The sequence below is a fragment of the Lynx canadensis genome, chromosome B1 (assembly GCF_007474595.2).
Source record: "Lynx canadensis isolate LIC74 chromosome B1, mLynCan4.pri.v2, whole genome shotgun sequence".
Lineage (NCBI taxonomy): Eukaryota > Metazoa > Chordata > Mammalia > Carnivora > Felidae > Lynx > Lynx canadensis.
This window is the reverse complement of record NC_044306.2, coordinates 75,257,674-75,275,155: the sequence shown is the minus strand read 5'-3', so window position 1 is coordinate 75,275,155 and position 17,482 is coordinate 75,257,674. Positions and strand designations below refer to the sequence as shown.

The window sequence follows — 17,482 nt, the reverse complement described above, 5'->3', positions numbered from 1 at the left end:
AATTAGAAAGTCAGCCAGTCCTTGTTTGGATGTTATTGCAGCTCCTTTCTAGGTCTCAGTGGTAAAAGGACAGGCTAGCAGAATCTGTAACGAAGCTTCAGCCTTAACGCTGCCCAATGACCACTGGAGAAGAAAATAAAGAAATAATTGCACCTGGTTTGATTTAGAAAGTCTCATTTTGCAAAGCTGCCCTCAGTCAAAAGTGAAGCCTTTTATGTGATGAGACAGCGGACGCCTCTCTTGTCAGTTACGGTTTGTCATGTCTTCCTCTTTTCCTTCTTAGTCTGTAGATCTTTTCGCTCTGTTGCCCCAAGCCAACATCCTGCACCACTGAGAACAAGGGATATTTTTTCTTTTTCTTTTCTTTTTTCTTTCTTTTTTTTCTCTTTTTTTCTGTTTTTTTTTTCTGTTTTTCTTTTTTTTTCTTTTTTTTTTTTTTTTTTTTTTTTTTTTTTCCATGGAGAAGGGTAGGGAGTATATCGTCTACACATTTGGACAAATTCGTCTTTTCTGCTCTTCACTTCATGTCCACATCAAAGTCCAGCACCAGCAGCTTGGTTTCCTCAGTCCCATTCCGACTCCCAACTGCACACACCAGCTTTGTGTTTGAGGCTCTGATCCGCCACACAACTCCCCCACTCCCCCCACTCTCCAATGTGACTAGGTTTCGAATAAATTCACCCGTTTTCAAGTCCCATAGTTTTACAGTTCCATCATCTGAGCTGGTAATTACAAAGTTCTTGTTGAACTGTAAACAGGTTACAGCACTCTGATGCTTGTTAGGACCTGGACGAAACCAAAGGAATTTAATTACTGGTTAGAAATCATGGTGATGGGTAAGTTACATTGTAATTGTACACTTCTACATTAGAACATACAATAAATGAGATATTTAAAATGCTGCATATTTAGAAACTGTGAGTATTTTTGGATCAGCAGCGTTGTAAGAAAATCTGGTAGCTCTTTGTAAACTGAAACAAGAGTTGTATTTTCCAGGAAGCTTTGTTAGCTACCAGGCACACATTTTGTTTTCTGGCTGTGCAAATAAGAGCTTTCTTAGTGGTGATGTGGAAAGCCCACCTTCATGTATTCTATGTATTCTGCTGATGGACAAATGGGCATGAGACCTACTACCCTACCACTTTGACCTGACCACTCAAAGGCGAAGGCTGAATGGACACAATTCCAAAACTCTGAGGAACAGATAATACTAATAGGTAAAAAGCTAGAATACAGACCACCAGATGGCCTCACTGAAACAAAACAAAACGAAAACAACACATTTTAAGGACTAAGACCAATAAAAAGTTAATCATGACATAAAATGTTAACACTGTTATGCCTCATTTAATATTAGTGGCTTTCACATGTTTCTTTCTTCATTTTACTGGGTGCTATTATTCCTTCCATCCTAGTTAAGTAGATGGTTAAAAGGTCTAAGCTGAGGCCAAAGCAATTTCCTATCAGATCAGAGATGTGCTTTTTTTTCCCCCAGTAAGATAGCTCTTTAATTTAAAATCAGCCTACAAATTCAAAATTAAAAAAAAATGATGACTCAAAAAACAAAAGGAGTCTGTTGCTTCCATGATACAGTCAAGATCTTTCTTCACATTGTCCTTTAAGGTTAGGTAGAGTTAACTGTACATGCAGGCGTGATTAAACAATTTTATATTAACACAATTTAAAACAATTTCTCAAGCGTAGCCTCGTTCTGTCAAGTCAGAGTGGAAATGCTCATAAACTTATCCAAAATAAGCATTTTCATTTTGTATGAGGTTAACTCTTTTTGTGACATAAAAGCTCCATATTTCTTTTGACTGACAAACCCATTTTTAATGAACACAACTAAAGCTGAGTAGCCAATACTTACCTTGCAATGTTTGTAAACATTGTCCTGTTTTGATATCCCAGATTTTAACTGTCGAATCTGCATTCCCAGAGACAAGAATATTGTCTTTGAGTTCCATTCCACTTGTTAACGATTGGTGTCCCGTTAACGTGTGAATGCAATTCCCCGTCTCCACATCCCAAACTCGAATTGATGTATCAAGAGATCCACTCACCACATGGATACCATCAAACTACAACAGACATAGTTTATTAGACTAGAAAGTGCAGATATTCTTAATATTATTTATTGACCTTAACCCTACAGGGCAGGAAAATAAAGCATGGGAAACCAGTAATGCCAGGACCAAAATGAGGTAACAGGATAAATATAATCAAGTAAATCTACAGTGCACGTTCTCAGAAGCCTCTATCAGAATTGTTATCTATCTATCTATCTATCTATCTATCTATCTATCTATCTATTTTTATGGCCAGTGGCTTCAAACTAGATGCAGAAACAAAACAAAACACGAACGCATTACTTTCAAATCATCTGGCCACACTTAGTAGCTAAATATCCGGGATAATTCAATAAGGATTACTATTGGAGTCTTACTTCACAACAGAAAGTTGAAACTATGGACAAAGCTTGTGATTAAAGGCTGTGTTTATCAACACACCTAAGGCATGAAAAGACAAGAGATAACTCTCATGATGTTTAAAAGTAAGTTCCATTAAAAACTGTAAAATAAAAACTTCATTTATAAGAACCAAATGCTAATTAGGAAATATGCCAACAGATAATTATATCTGAAATTATAAGAGGTGGCATTTTGATAACAAAAGCAAGCGATATAGGTACCTCTTCTCCAGCTTCCCAGCTATACCAAAATGCAATAAATATCAATTCCTAGAATATCTATAATAATATTGCTACCTCTTCTCTCAATCTAATGGTCTACTTAAATGAGAATATTATATTCATTAAGGTTCTGAGCATATCACAAAACATAAAAAAAACTTTAGCCAATTCTCTCTCCACCAAATTCATAATCTTTTCTAAGTTAACACAGCTTTATTATATGCCAATATTTTGTGACATAGACAGTATTCCATGAATTAAGAAACAAATATCCCAAGAACAGAGAACTGTCAGCATTGGGACTGTGTACTAATGTGCTGATCACTAATAGGCAGTAACTGGTAAATAAACTATATCAGTAATGGACAAATTTTTACAATGAAAATGCTGTCTTTCAGAAAATAAAACAAGACCCATTTGCTAAACTTTCTATTAACCTATTTATTTCAAAATATGGCAACCTACTCAAGAATATCAGGTTCAAATGTAAACAAAAAACATCAGTTTAGTCAAATCCAGTTCTTTGTGACTACAAATCACTCGCCCTGTGCTGGTAGAGCATCTGGTAGAGCAGCTTTATGTAGAAAGGCTCCACTTCCACTGTGAATGGGGATGGAATCACAATTACATGGTCCATCAACTTGCAGCTATCAAGGCAAAGGGGCAGCTTTTGGCCAAATTAATCCTCTGCTAAGGAGTTTATTAAAATCCAGGTTATTTTCCTATGAGACTATCTACCCAATAATTAATATAGTAATACTTAGGGCTCCAAAGGCTCAAGTTCCAAGACAAATATTTGTATTTTATAGGAAAAATGATGACAGAAAAATTTAAACAAATCATTTGAGTTCAAAATTTATACTTTCTTCATGCCAATTTTATTTTATTTATTTAAAAAAAAATTTTTTTAACGTTTATTTATTTTTGAGACAGAGAGAGACAGAGCATGAACAGGGGAGGGGCAGAGAGAGGGAGACACAGAATCTGAAACAGGCTCCAGGCTCTGAGCGGTCAGCACAGAGCCCCACGCGGGGCTCGAACCCAGGGACCGTGAGATCATGACCTGAGCTGAAGTTGGACGCTTAACCGACCGAGCCACCCAGGCGCCCCTCTTCATGCCAATTTTGAACTATATGATATAACAGAATGATTTGATCTGTATTTTTTGGATTGTATTGAATCAGCTATTTGACGGCAATTGTCTGAGTAAAACAATCTTATGATTCATCAGTAAAGCATCTAAGGGATAAAAGAGATAGGATCTCTTACCTGTAATGAATAGACTCTATTAGTATGCCCCTGCAACGTGTGTAGACAGGTCTCAGTCTCTGGATCCCACACCTTCACCATAAAATCATATGCTCCACTAACAACCCTCCTGCCATCATATTGAACACAGCGGACTGCTGCTACATGACCCATCAAAACATGTAAACACTGGCCTGTCTCAATATCCCAAACCCTAAGAGTGGCATCTCGAGAACCACTAACAACTCTGTAAGGGGAAAAAAAAAACAGAAAAAAAGTATTAGAATTTTTAACAGCATGAGTAAACGTGATATACAAAGTCAGTGGTTATTATATTTTTTCTTTTCTTAAGCAGGAACACCTGTTTTCAAAGAAATCCTATATAAAACTGTGATATATAAACATTCACAAGTCAAGTTACTCTGGTTGGGAAGCCTAGAGTTCTGCCTGCTTTTGGTTCCTCCATTTATAAGGGGCTGTGGAGCACCTCGGGTTCTGTGGGACAATTTGAAAACTATTGTATTGTATTTGAAGAAGGAGAAAGAGAAGGAGGAGGAGGAGGAGGAGGAGGAGAAGGAAGAGAAGAAGCATCAGCAGCAGCCGCCACCACTGCCAAGTGATAAATATATACAATAAGATCTTGATTTTAGAAATAAAATGCTAATGTGGGCAACATGTATAAAATGTTAGTGGGAGAACTCTGGTGTAGTATTTTGAATTTTACATTTCTTCTTTATTCTTTATGCCATTTCCCAAAATTTTAATTATGAATATATATTCTCTTTGTGATTAGGGAAAAAATTAATAAATGTTATTTAACAAAACAAATCTGAATTTGAAATTTAAACAGCTGAAGATATGTGCCTTACACCATATAATTCTGGTAAAATTTACTAGTTTTAGAAAATCCTCAAATGAAGGCTGCATATGCTTATATCTATAGTCAATAGGCATGGAGGCATTAAGATGTACAGATTTTAGAAGATACACATAGGGAGGCAACAATAATCCCTTAAAAATTTGGCCTGACATGGGGCGCCTGGGTGGCGCAGTCGGTTGAGCGTCCGACTTCAGCCAGGTCACGATCTCGAGGTCCGTGAGTTCGAGCCCCGTGTCGGGCTCTGGGCTGATGGCTCAGAGCCTGGAGCCTGTTTCCGATTCTGTGTCTCCCTCTCTCTCTGCCCCTCCCCCGTTCATGCTCTGTCTCTCTCTGTCCCCAAAAAAAATAAATAAACGTTGGAAAAAAAAAAATTTTTTTTTTAAAAATTTGGCCTGACATTATTAAAACTATGCTCTTCTGAAGACCAGAGTGATACTAATATTACAATCGCCTTTGGATTACAAAGGAGAGCTGAAAACTCAAGTATCTTCATGTCATTCCAAAGAGATAATGAAAGGCCATAGATTCCACATTTGGAAGAGCAGAAAATGACAGCATTGAGTGATTTAAGTCAGAACATAATGGAAACTGAAATACAAGGTCTCTCAATATCAAACCCCCCAAATTTTAATAGTAGAGCGCACTGTTCAAAGTAGATTCAAACTACATATGAGAAGATACTTTTCTTCACATATTACAAATCTAGTGTGAAATCTGCTTAATGTAATGGTTCTCATAAAGAAGATGCTGTGGACAGAATTAAAGGTAAGGACTGCAGGAGATTCATGGTAAGAACCATCAGACCTTTTTTGACAAAGTAAAGTCGAAATCACATTTGTTTAACAGGGATACTGTGAAGACATGCCAATAGGAGATCGAAAGGATTTTAATAGGAGGGCTTTGTAGGAGGAGATCAAAGCAAGAGTGAAGGCAGTGAGAAGAAAAAAAGGCAAGCAGTTTGGTTTGGCTGAAACTATTTTGAAAACTGGATTGAGGATTTCTTCCTTGATTCGATAGACAACAGAAGGCTCTCAAAGGGCAATGACACTATCATAATTAGAAAAGAATTCTCTGTCAGCCATGTAAAAGGTGAGAAAACCAAGTGTGAAAGCTATGTCAATAGTTCAGGTGACTGGTAATGAGAATAAACTAAAACCCATGGGCCTCAGCTTTTGCCTAGATATAAGGGGATAGGATGGAGTGGAGGTAGGGTGGGTGGGTATTTAAAAAGACTCAGAAGCTTGAAGCCTGAATAACTGAATTTATCGCACTAGCAGGGATATAAACACCAAAAAAAAAAAAAGAGAGAGAGAAATTTTTGAAGATGATGAGTCATCAAAGCTGTACAACAATAAAATGCTACACAAGATTAGAAAATAGAGTTTCAAGGAGGAAGCCAACAACACTACTAAATGAAGACGGAAATTTAGACAATCCCCCAATTTTAAGCCAACACACTACTGCTTTGCTAGTATAGAAACATCTGAAGTCTAATAAAGTCTAATTTAACATCACATTATCACTATCTCTCTAATAAACACAGTTTTATACAACTGAACTCTACACAAAAGGCCTCAGATTCACAAGTAACAGAGAAAGGATTTCCCCTTACCTTTTTTCATGGAGATGCATACAACGGACAGTGGAAGTATGCCCATACAAGGTGTGTATACATTCTCCGGTCTCTGCATTCCACACTTTTAGAGTCCGATCTGTAGATCCACTAATGATGATATTGTCTCTCATCTGTGATGACCATACTCCACCTGTGTGTCCCACTAATGTTCTCAGACACTGGAAAAACACTTAAGATGATTACTTTTGGGTAGAAAAGAAAATGATGTATTATAACATTTCAGTAGCTCATTAAATTTGGGGTAAAGTTATTTACAAAATTTGACTGGCACATCAGAAAATAATTCCTCACATCAATATAACATGATCCCATCACTATTCATTGGTTTTTTTATTCAGTAGCATTATATATTAAACACACACGTACAACTGAGGAACAAGTATGTAGAAAGTAAAACACTTCTCATTAAAGTAAGACAGCTCCAGCCTGGTCTTTTTGATGAAATAATGCTAAAATTGCAACTTCTTTCTTCCATATGAATGGATTCAATGAAAGAACACCAACTGTGTTAGGTGTGGCTTACATACCACATTTCATCTGAATCTGCCCCAAGGCAGTAGTTAGGAGCCAGGCAAAGTACCTCTGGACAAGTAAAGACAGATATTAAAACTCTGAAATAAGTCCAAAGCTAATATTACACTGTGGAAATATGAAGTTGCTCTAAAAAAATTTCTAACATCTGACTTGGAATATTTTAGAAGATTCTTGCCCAAGAATCAACGTGTTGTAAGACATTTTAAAAGACAAGGTTTTTGTTTTTTTCACATTTTCCTCTACTTTTTTTAGCTGGTCAGTTACTTAAGTCATGAAAACATTCTCCATTGGACAGATAAAAATAAGTATTCACTATAGAACAATTAAAATACAATACTGCGTACAGTGAAATTAATTGCTTAGACTACTTCTTTTCTTCAAACTCCTTCACTTATATATCGTATCTGCCTAACTTTCATCTCATAGGGCTTGAGATAAGTCTACATTAACATGATTTATTCAACTGCTAAACTATAGGTAAGTTACCAACAAAGCAGAAAAAACACATATCCCTCAATCATAGTTTTTAAAAAGTTTAAAAAATATAAGCGAGATGGCTAATAAAAGTGGGAAAAATTAACCAAAAAAAGATAAAGCACACCTGTGAGAATTATACAATAGCTAAGTCACAAAGATAGACTGACTATTTACAAGAAGAAACTAATGACATCGTATCCTGAGAAACATGATCTTTGTGCCACCGGAAAAACTAAATAAATTAGAAGCTCTGATATTTGTTATCAAAATAAGCTGCAGTCAAAAATGAACCCTTATTTTTTTCCTGGTTGGTCCCTGCAAAGGCATACATAAAATGTGAAGTGTGGAAAGAAGAAAGCTTACTTTGCCTGTGACCGCTGACCAAACTTTTAAAGTGTTGTCATCAGAACCACTAACTATTCGGTTACCACAGAACTGCAAGCATGTGATCACATGATCATCATGTCCTTTCAGAACCTACAAGATAGATGAGCAGATTAGAAATATATTATTAAACTAAATTTTTAAAAATACCAGTGAAAAGAAAAATAAAGACACAAATAGGAGCCTCAATCTATAGTCTATTTCTTAAAATACAATTTATATAAAATATGAAGTAGCATCCATCCTTCCTGAATGATGAATCAAGTACTAAACATTTTCTTTGTTTTCCATATTCTATGATTTTTATACTTGAGATATCAACTATTAAAATTGAGTCAAGACTTTTATGAGTCAAAAACTCATAAAGATGGTTCAAACACAAATGTATTTTATAATCATCTCTATCTATTCAAACCAAAAACTATGCATCTATGGATTGCAATTTTCACACACAAAAACAAAAGTACCTACAAACGAGAAAGACAAAAGTAACGATAATTATCAACTTTTTTCAACTTAAAAAAAAGCCTGTTATAATGTATACATATTAATGTAACGGTATCTCTAATTGCTTTTTTCCGGTTGTATAATATAAGCATTTTTGTCACTCTTTATATACTTAGGATAAGACAGAAAATCAGTATTACACTTAAATTTAGAGAAATAAAACTCAGAAAAGCCACCAAAAACACAAAACATGCGCACTGCTCAAAAAATCACGTTCTAACTACGTGGTCAGAGAGCAAGCAAAATCTCAAGCATATGACACAAAATTCAACAGGATACTCAGAAATTGTCACTTACATAAGATAGAATGACATGCAATTCAACTCATCTTTTATTCAAGTACAATTAGTTGTCAGACCGGAGAAATTAGCAACAGAGCAATGCTGTCAGTTACATTTTCGGTTATTTTAAAATATATTATTTTCTTTCCACAGGAGATAGGTGTCAAGTTATACTGCTGGCCAAGAAGAGTGTATCAGGTACCAACACTGATCAGTGCTTTCTGTTATACTGTGCAAGAGTTCAGTTACCTTAGGAGATTTGAGTTCTCCTCGCCTCCAGTTAGTATCAATTCTGTGCTGTCTGATATATGCACTTTTCCATGGACTATGTATGAAACCTGGTTTTATTACTTTTCTTCTCTTGATGTGCAATGGTTCATCAATACCTAAAGTTTTAAAGAGATAAAGAGTATAACTGCCATCACCAATAATAAAAATTACCCATTTTATAATGTACCTCAATTTCCCTTATGCTCAAAACCACTGAAATACAGGACACTGTCCAATTTCTAATACTAATACTGTATTATAAAACGATAATGTAAAGTTTGCATTCTCTGTGGCATGTTTTCATATTGACTTTTTCATTTCTTTCTCTAAATAATTCTATGAAACGTTGGATGCCAGGATGTACAGAAATGTGAGCCCTTATGCAATGTTTGTGAGAATATAAAATGGTATATTAGCTGCTATGGAAAAGAGTATGCTGGTTCATCAAAAAAATTAAACACAGAATTACCATATAATCCAGCAATTCCAATTCTGGATATACACCCAAGAGAATTGAAAGCAGAAACTTGAACAGATACTTGTACACCCACGTTCATAGCTGCATTATTCAAAATAGCTGAAAGGTGGAAGCATCCCAAGTGTCCATCGATGGATGAATAAAGAAACAAAATGTGGGATATATACAGTGGAATATTTATTCAGCCTCGATAAAGAAGAGAATTCTGACACATGCTACCACACAGATGTGCCTTGAAGACAGTATGCAAAATGAAACAAGTCAGTCACAAAAAAGCAAATACTGTATGATTCCACTTATATGAGGCACATAGAGTAGTAGTCAAACTCATAGACAGAAAACAGAATGATGGATGCTAGGGGCTGCAGGGAGGAGGAACGAGTTCCTGTTAAATGGATATCAACTCTCAGCTGGGAAAGATGAAAAAGTTCTAAAGATGAATTGTACAAAACATGAATGTATTTCATGCCACTGAACTGTAATTTTAAAAATGGTTAGAATGGGGGCGCCTGGGTGGCGCAGTCGGTTAAGCGTCCGACTTCAGCCAGGTCACGATCTCGCGGTCCGTGAGTTCGAGCCCCGCGTCGGGCTCTGGGCTGATGGCTCAGAGCCTGGAGCCTGTTTCCGGTTCTGTGTCCCCCTCTCTCTCTGCCCCTCCCCCATTCATGCTCTGTCTCTCTCTGTCCCAAAAATAAATAAACGTTGAAAAAAAAAAATTAAAAAAAAAAAATGGTTAGAATAAGTTCTATCTTAGGTATATGTTACCACAGTTTTTTAAAAAGTCATTAAAATAATGATTCTATGATAGAAGGTAAGGCAGGGATAATTAATCCCACTTTATGTATATAGACACTTGAGAAGAGAAAGTTTCACTAGTCAAAGCTACAGACAGGACAAAAGCAGGACAGAAACCAAGTATCCTGGATCTTCACCTTCCAGCTTTATTAACCATCAGTGCCCCTCATCAACTGTGATCTCCATGAAGGGGAGGGTAACCTGTAGAGTACCTGTCTCATGCTCTACTTTTCTTTCTAAAAATTTTTGCTTATCAGAGGCAAATCATATTTTTACATTTTTTTTCAAAAATATAATTTTTTTAGATGCCTGCTGGAAAAAAAATGTCCTTTTGTTATTTAATATAGATAATACCTTCTCCTCTACTAAGAAAGGAGATTTTTTTTCTTTTTCTTTGTTCTGTTTATTTTTTTTTACAATTTTCAAGAACATAAACTCCAGGATGGGAAGAAAATGGGAGTTCAGTACTATATCCCCAACATTTAAGAATCTCTAGCTCATAGGAGGTGTTCAATAAATGTTTGTGAAAGAAAAGAATAGAATATGAAATATTTGAATACTGTTAATATAATTTTGGGGTTTCCTTTCCTCCTTCCTTCATTATATGACTGAGTAGACATTTATTAGTGTGAATTCCAGTGAGTTTCTCTCCCAAGGACAGTTGCAATTATAACTTGATCTTTAATTGTGAGTATTGGAGAGATGGACACCTTTCTCATCCATGAAACTGCTGGTAGAAATTAATCGCTATCTTATTTTAAACAAAAATTCCAATTTAGGTCTTTGGTTTGTCCTTCCTTTAAACTGAGGTATAGCTGACATACAATATTAGTATCAGGTATACAGCACAGTGGTTCGATATTTATATACGCTGCAAAATTGTCATGACAATAAATCTAGCTATCCTCTGTGAACTTACAAAGTTACTACAATATTATTGACTCTATTGCCCATGCTTACATTACATCCCCATGACTTACTTATTCTACAACTAGAAGCTTATAGTTCTTAATCCCCTTTACCTATTTTACCCGCCTCCCCAATTCCCCTCTCCTCTGGCAATTAACAATCTGCTCTCTGTATACATGGGTCTGTGTTTTGCTTTGGTTTGTTTTTTTTTTTAGGTTTCCTCTAAATCATCCTCATCCGATCTTTTCAGACTGGGAAGCAAATCAGATACATTTGCTATTCGTTACTATCGCTCATTAAAGGGGTTAGCTGCGAGATCTAGCTCATTTGAATGTGTGGGGTAACCTGTGGATTTTATATAAGTAGGTGAATGTCAATGAAGACTAATTTTTCATTCTTTGATAAGCGGCCAAAGTTCTCTTTTTTCAATTCTATGTGCACATATAAAACTTCTAATTTTTACTTTTTGCTATTTGTTTTCAGAATCACTTTGCCTTTTCAAAGTCTAAAGATTTTCTCTTTGTGATTTTGAACCTTACCCTCTTCTTTGCATTTCTCTCTCCAGAGAAGGTTGTCTTCAGCCAAAATTCTCCAGTAGCGACAAGTCTGAGCCGCTTGTAGCAGGTCTTTGGGTTCCAGGAATGAAAGCACATAAAGTGCCAGCTATGAAAAGCAAAAGCACAGTATGTCCATATTTAAAAATACACATACAAAAATAATAAGTTAATTATTTACTATAGAATGAAGCACTTTTAGATAAACACAATATAATTCTACATTCTAATTTTTGAAATTGACTTTCTAATAGTTAATCTTAAATATATACCAGGCTTAAAAAACTCGCTCTATTGGTTTTTATGAACTTCACTTGACTAACGTCACCTCTGCAAAGAATACTTAAGCTTCTCTGCCTCTGCTCTTTTGCTCTGTGAGCCTCAACTCAAGAATTCTACCATTTATGTACATATGTATGTGTATGTATACTTTATTAGTCATTTAGATTTTGTACTTTTCTCTCCCCACTACCATGTAAATTCACTGAAGTTATGACATAAATTAAGGAATGAGATTTCAGGAGCGCTTGAGTGGCTCACTCTATTGAATATCCAACTTCAGCTCAGGTCATGATCTTGTGGTTTGTGAGTTCGAGCCCCGCATTGGGCTCACTGCTGTCAGCCCTGAAGCTGTCAGCACAGAGCCCACTTCAGATCCTCTGTTCCACATCCCTCCCCAACCCTCCCCCGCTTGCACTTTCTCTCTCTCTAAAAAACAAATGAACATTAAAAAAAAGAAATGAGATATCTAGATATTCTGTGTGGTAGGATTTCAGATCACTTCTGATAGATAAGATTAATAGTTCTTTATCACATCAAAGTGTCTATTATCACAATGATGAACTTCTCAAACATTTATACCCTTCAATGTAAATGACAAGAGGGTACAATTACTAAACTGCTCCACAGACATATAAAAGCAATTAGGTTCTAATTACTTTACATTGCTGGTGGGGATTTTCTTGATGGGCCAGATATATTTGTATATTTGTACCAGCTCTTTGGTATATCACTGATTTTAAAATTTTGTTTCCAAGGGTTGCAAACCATCATTTTTTTTTAAGCATATATAGTCAATTCAAGTAAATAAGGGAAGAAGAAAGAAAAAAGAGGGGGATGGTAACTTGTGAGTATGCTTATCCAATTAGCCTCACTAATCACATAAAAATTTAAATTATGATATTAGAACCCAAATGATCTAAACAAAGCAATAAAGTTTAGTGTTCACAGAAATTAAATTACAAGAATTAAAACAAACTATCATTTAAAGGGCCAAAGGCCATACAGGGAGTAAAAGCACAATTTGAATTATTTTCTGATGCTAACCAGTAATTACATGATATAAATTATGCTTACCCAAGAACATTATATAGAGAGAGCTCATCATTAATCACATATTTATTGAGTACACTTCATATAGAAAGTACTCCAGCCAGTCAGTATTCAATTTAATACTGTTACTGATAAATGACAGAAAAAACCTTTTTGTGGAATAATTATTTTTGGTCTATCAGAGAAGCCCATTCAGGATCATATTTAGAAACTGAGTAATTTTAAACAAAAAGGCATAACTATATCCAACAATCTACATATATGTGTATACATACATACACATATACAAATACACAAACATAGACACAGATATAGATAGATATAGGTATCAACATTATACTTTTCTAATGGATACTCTATAAGTCACTTAATTTTGAAATTAAGCCTGGGCAAGTTGTTTAGCGCCAGTATAACAGTAATGATAACACCATATTTTTCTTCTATGTGAAATTCATATTTAATATAGAAATTAAAAGGCACAAAGTTATATTTGTGAAAAAGAGATGCTATTTAATGCCCAACATATTTAAAATGGTCATCTGAAAAAGTCTTATTCTTTGTTTTAGTTATCCAGCTGAAGTAGAAATCAGGTAATTTACAGAAACAGGCAATAGATCTTAAAGGCTAGAAAACGAATCCAGAGCACCTTAGATTTCAAAGGTACATCCTAAATCATCTATCATTTCCTTCATTACTGGTGATTATGAGCTCACCTAGTCCAGTGTCTGCATGCATTAAAGAGAAATGCATTAAAGAGTAAAGAAACACTTAGGTGCTAACGAAAGTTGAAGTGCTAACTCCACAGGTAACTGGTACATTTTTCCTTTAAAACAACAGAGGCCCTAACTCAACCATGAATTTCAACTTATTCTATTTAAATCTAGTCATTCTATTAAAAACATCTAAGTATTGTAGAAAATACACATAGGAAAATAAAAAATATGAAAAAGAAAATCAGAACCAGTAAAAATATAAATCATAAAAGAAGTTAAGTTTAAATCAGGGAAAAAGTAGAACACAAATGCACTGGCAACAATACCTTACATGGTTTTTTAATTAAACTGCCAAGCACAAAAGGAACAACAATTAGTTATACAATTCTTAACGTGTATTATGGGGGAAGTACAACAATTCCTCAAAGGAAGCAAGGTTTAGTCATGTGGGGCTCCTTGCAGGAGGCAGAAAGTGGGCATTGTCCTGAACAACATCTCTATAATACTATAGCAGAGGAGTATAGGTTTGTTGTGGCCAAGTAAAATGGTCTGGCTAATCCAATTTTCTATTCATTTGTCTTTTTTTTTTTTTTTTTTTTAATGCTTATTTTGAGAGAGAGGGAGGCGGGGGGCGGGGTGCAGAGAGAAAGAATCCCAAGCAAGCTCTGCACTGTCAGTGTAGAGCCCGACATGGGGCTCGAACTCACAAACCATGAAATCATAACCTGAGCCAAAATTGAGAGTTGGATACTTAACTGATTGAGCCATTCAGACACCCCTCTTTTCATTTCTCGTAAAGGTAAAATCTGGATTAGTAATTCCTCCTAAGGCCTCAACAGACAGAAGCTCTTAAATTGAACATCTATTTTAAATAATCTTTTCCTTGACCAAACTTGTCATTTCAGTGAGAGTTGCTATTTTTTGTTTTTCCTTTTAACCTATGTAAGAGACCACCATATTATACGTGAGAGGGAACTAATACTTTCCCAGAAAATTGCTGTATTTCCCTGGATTGAACTAGTGAAACAGGGGGTTAAAAAAAAGAATAAAGAAATTGTTGGCTGATCTTATGTTAAGAGTTCAGGTTTGGGGGGTACCTGAGTGGCTCAGTTGGTTAAGCATCAACTCTTGATTTTGGCTCATGATCTCACGGTTCATGAATTTGAACCCCGCATGGAGCTCTGTGTGACAGTCTGCTTGGGATTCTCTTTCTCTCCTTCCCTCTCTCTGCCCCTTTCCTGCTTGCTTGCTTGCTCTCTCTCTCCAAATAAATAGCAAATAAACTTTAAAAAAATTGAAGAATTTAGGTTTTGTTCTAGGTCATCTACTGAATCACTATGCTTTTCTTGGCATTTATTTACAAAAATAAGGATAATGCAGTATATCACAAGCCTCCCACGTGAGACTAGTGACATTTTAATCAAGGTTTTTGAGATTAAAAAGTAAGTGTTGATGGGGCGCCTGGGTGGCTCAATCGGTTAAGTGTCTGACTTCGGCTCAGGTCATGATCTCATGGTTTGTGAGTTCGAGTCCCACATCAGGCTCTGTGCTGCTGACAGCTGGGAGCCTGGAACCTGCTTCGGATTCTGTGTCTCCCTCTCTCTCTGCCCCTCCCCGGCTCACACTCTGTCTCTTTCTCTCTCTCTCTCAAAAATAAACATTAAAAAAAAAAAGAAAAAGTAAGTGTTGGTAAAGAGCTTTGAGATCTGTTGAAAGGAATTATAAGAAAATCATTACAAGTCCATTTCCTGACATGAAAGTAGTGATGTTTTAAATAATAATAGCACTTAGTCTCCAATAAGATAATAGTTTCCTTAAGGACTTAGATCTATACCATTCTTTCTCCAAATATAAAATAAAGCATTTTTTCAAAATATGAAATGTTTCCTAGTAGTTGAAAAAGAGGGAAAATGCAGAAGATCTGCTAAGCCAGAGCTCACTCTTGTTCTTTTCTCTAGCCTCCCTACTTTTTTCCCTCAGGCAATCTTGAAAAGAACACTTAATCCAAAAAAATCTTTATTGCATTTACACTGGTTATCAATAATTTGTGCTTAATTCTTAGACTCTTAAAAATATTTTCATAGTCTTCGGATTTTAAGTATTTTTTGTGTTCAAAAGTTATTATGGAAATACAAATAAAGCAAAACAAAAGATTCACCATTTTTAGAGACAAGAGGATAAACTAGACTAAGAGAAAGTCTGTATTTTAACAAAAATACTACCTTCTAAAATAAGGAGGATATCTAGGGAAACCATGAAGAAAATATTAGAGGGACTAACTTTACTTTCAGTCAAATACTTATAAAAGTGCTACCTATTATGAATGTCCTTCTGGAAGCAAAGAGAGCTTATGTCATTTCATAAGCCAATTCTATTCAAAAGGTTCAGGTTTAGCATGAGCCAGCAAGAATAAAAAATTTTTTCTGGGACAATGCTATTTTTTTTTTTTTTTTTTTGCCACTTAAAAAAAATCATTCCAAAGAAGAAACATTTCAGGAAAAAGATATTATTTCCACTTTGCTTTCTCTTAAAGTAATGCTTAGTTTCATACATTAAATATGATAAAACTATTTTATTCATATCCAATGTGAAATTATTGAGACTATGTTTAATGCCCTTAGGATATTTAGAATGGTTATCCAAAAAAACCGACTCTTTTTCTCTTCATATTAGAAGTTTTAAGATCATTTGCAGTAGTATATTAGTGTCTTATATATTGTTTTCTTAGCTGACATATAATTAGTGGCACATAAATAATTTGTGAAAATATAAACCACGTGACATTGATTATTTAATGTCATATTATTTGTTTGCTGACAGAAATGAAACTGTGAAGCCTATAACATCAATAAAAGAACAACATCTAAGCTATGCCTCATTTATGCAGCCAAGAATGCCCATGTGATCAAAATCAATCTATGATAAAAAATAGTGTCAGTTCACATAAAGATATAAAAACTAGGCATAAGTAATTCCAAAAGAAATGCCATAAGGATGTAATCGATGCAGGAAATCTGTGAGAGTGTGTGTGTGTGTGTGTGTGTGTGTGTGTGTGTGTACGTGCGCGCGCGTGCATGGGAGAGAGCGAGCGAGAGAGATGGGGGAAAGACGAAGGCTGATTAGTAGAAAAAGATACACATGTGAAATTCCACATATTTAAAAAAAATTACATAGTGTGAGTTAACAGAGAACTATCATTCAATAGAATCATAAAACTATTAGTCTCAGAGGGATTTTGGAGAAACAAAAAACAAAAATCTGTTTTAATAAAATCAGAATTTCTAAAAAAATCTGCTACTATATATAATAAATGTACCAAGACAAAAAGGTTGGGCTTCAAATAACCTGGGAAAAAATTATGATAAAGGAGTAATCAAATTAATGAAACTCAGTAGTTTACTCTCCTATGACTTACTGCAGGGGTGGAAAGAAGTCACTTAGTCCATAAATATACTTGAATCTGGAAATGATACTATTAAGTCATGGCAGCTTATCATTTACATCTCTCTTTAACACTAATTAAGAGCGTTAAACCGACAATACTGAATACCATAATTAGCATGACCATGTTTAAAGGTGGTCGCTATGGAGTTATATTATCAAATAGCACCCAGAAGAATATAATTGATAATCCTTACCTCTTTAGGGAGCAAGGAAATGAAGTCTCGTTGAAACTGGGGTTCTATCACTTGCATCATATGTTTTACTTGTGTTGGTTCACAACTATCAATAAGTTCATCTAAAGCAAGCAATTTCTCTGGTCCACTCCAGCTCTATCAAAAAGGAAGTAGA

At 35.2% G+C, this 17,482-nt stretch overlaps 1 protein-coding gene across 7 annotated transcripts in view; it reads right to left on the bottom strand.

Moving 5' to 3' along the window:
• Positions 1 to 444: 444 nt before the first annotated feature.
• The window catches only part of FBXW7 (F-box and WD repeat domain containing 7), a 221,891-nt gene continuing 204,853 nt past the window's right edge, over positions 445 to 17,482 (bottom strand). For 6 of the 7 annotated variants that reach the window (XM_030312915.2, XM_030312916.2, XM_030312914.2 and 3 more), the window contains 8 exons: positions 17,329 to 17,463; positions 11,631 to 11,754; positions 8,889 to 9,025; positions 7,831 to 7,944; positions 6,433 to 6,614; positions 3,962 to 4,187; positions 1,871 to 2,081; positions 445 to 786 (listed from right to left, as the gene is read on the bottom strand). In XM_030312915.2, the coding sequence (XP_030168775.1) occupies positions 518 to 786; positions 1,871 to 2,081; positions 3,962 to 4,187; positions 6,433 to 6,614; positions 7,831 to 7,944; positions 8,889 to 9,025; positions 11,631 to 11,754; positions 17,329 to 17,463 (1,398 nt within the window). In that variant the 3' untranslated portion in view covers positions 445 to 517. Of the gene's footprint in view, positions 787 to 1,870; positions 2,082 to 3,961; positions 4,188 to 6,432; positions 6,615 to 7,830; positions 7,945 to 8,888; positions 9,026 to 11,630; positions 11,755 to 17,328; positions 17,464 to 17,482 lie in introns of those variants that run through there. The other variant, XM_030312921.2, reaches the window with a different exon arrangement.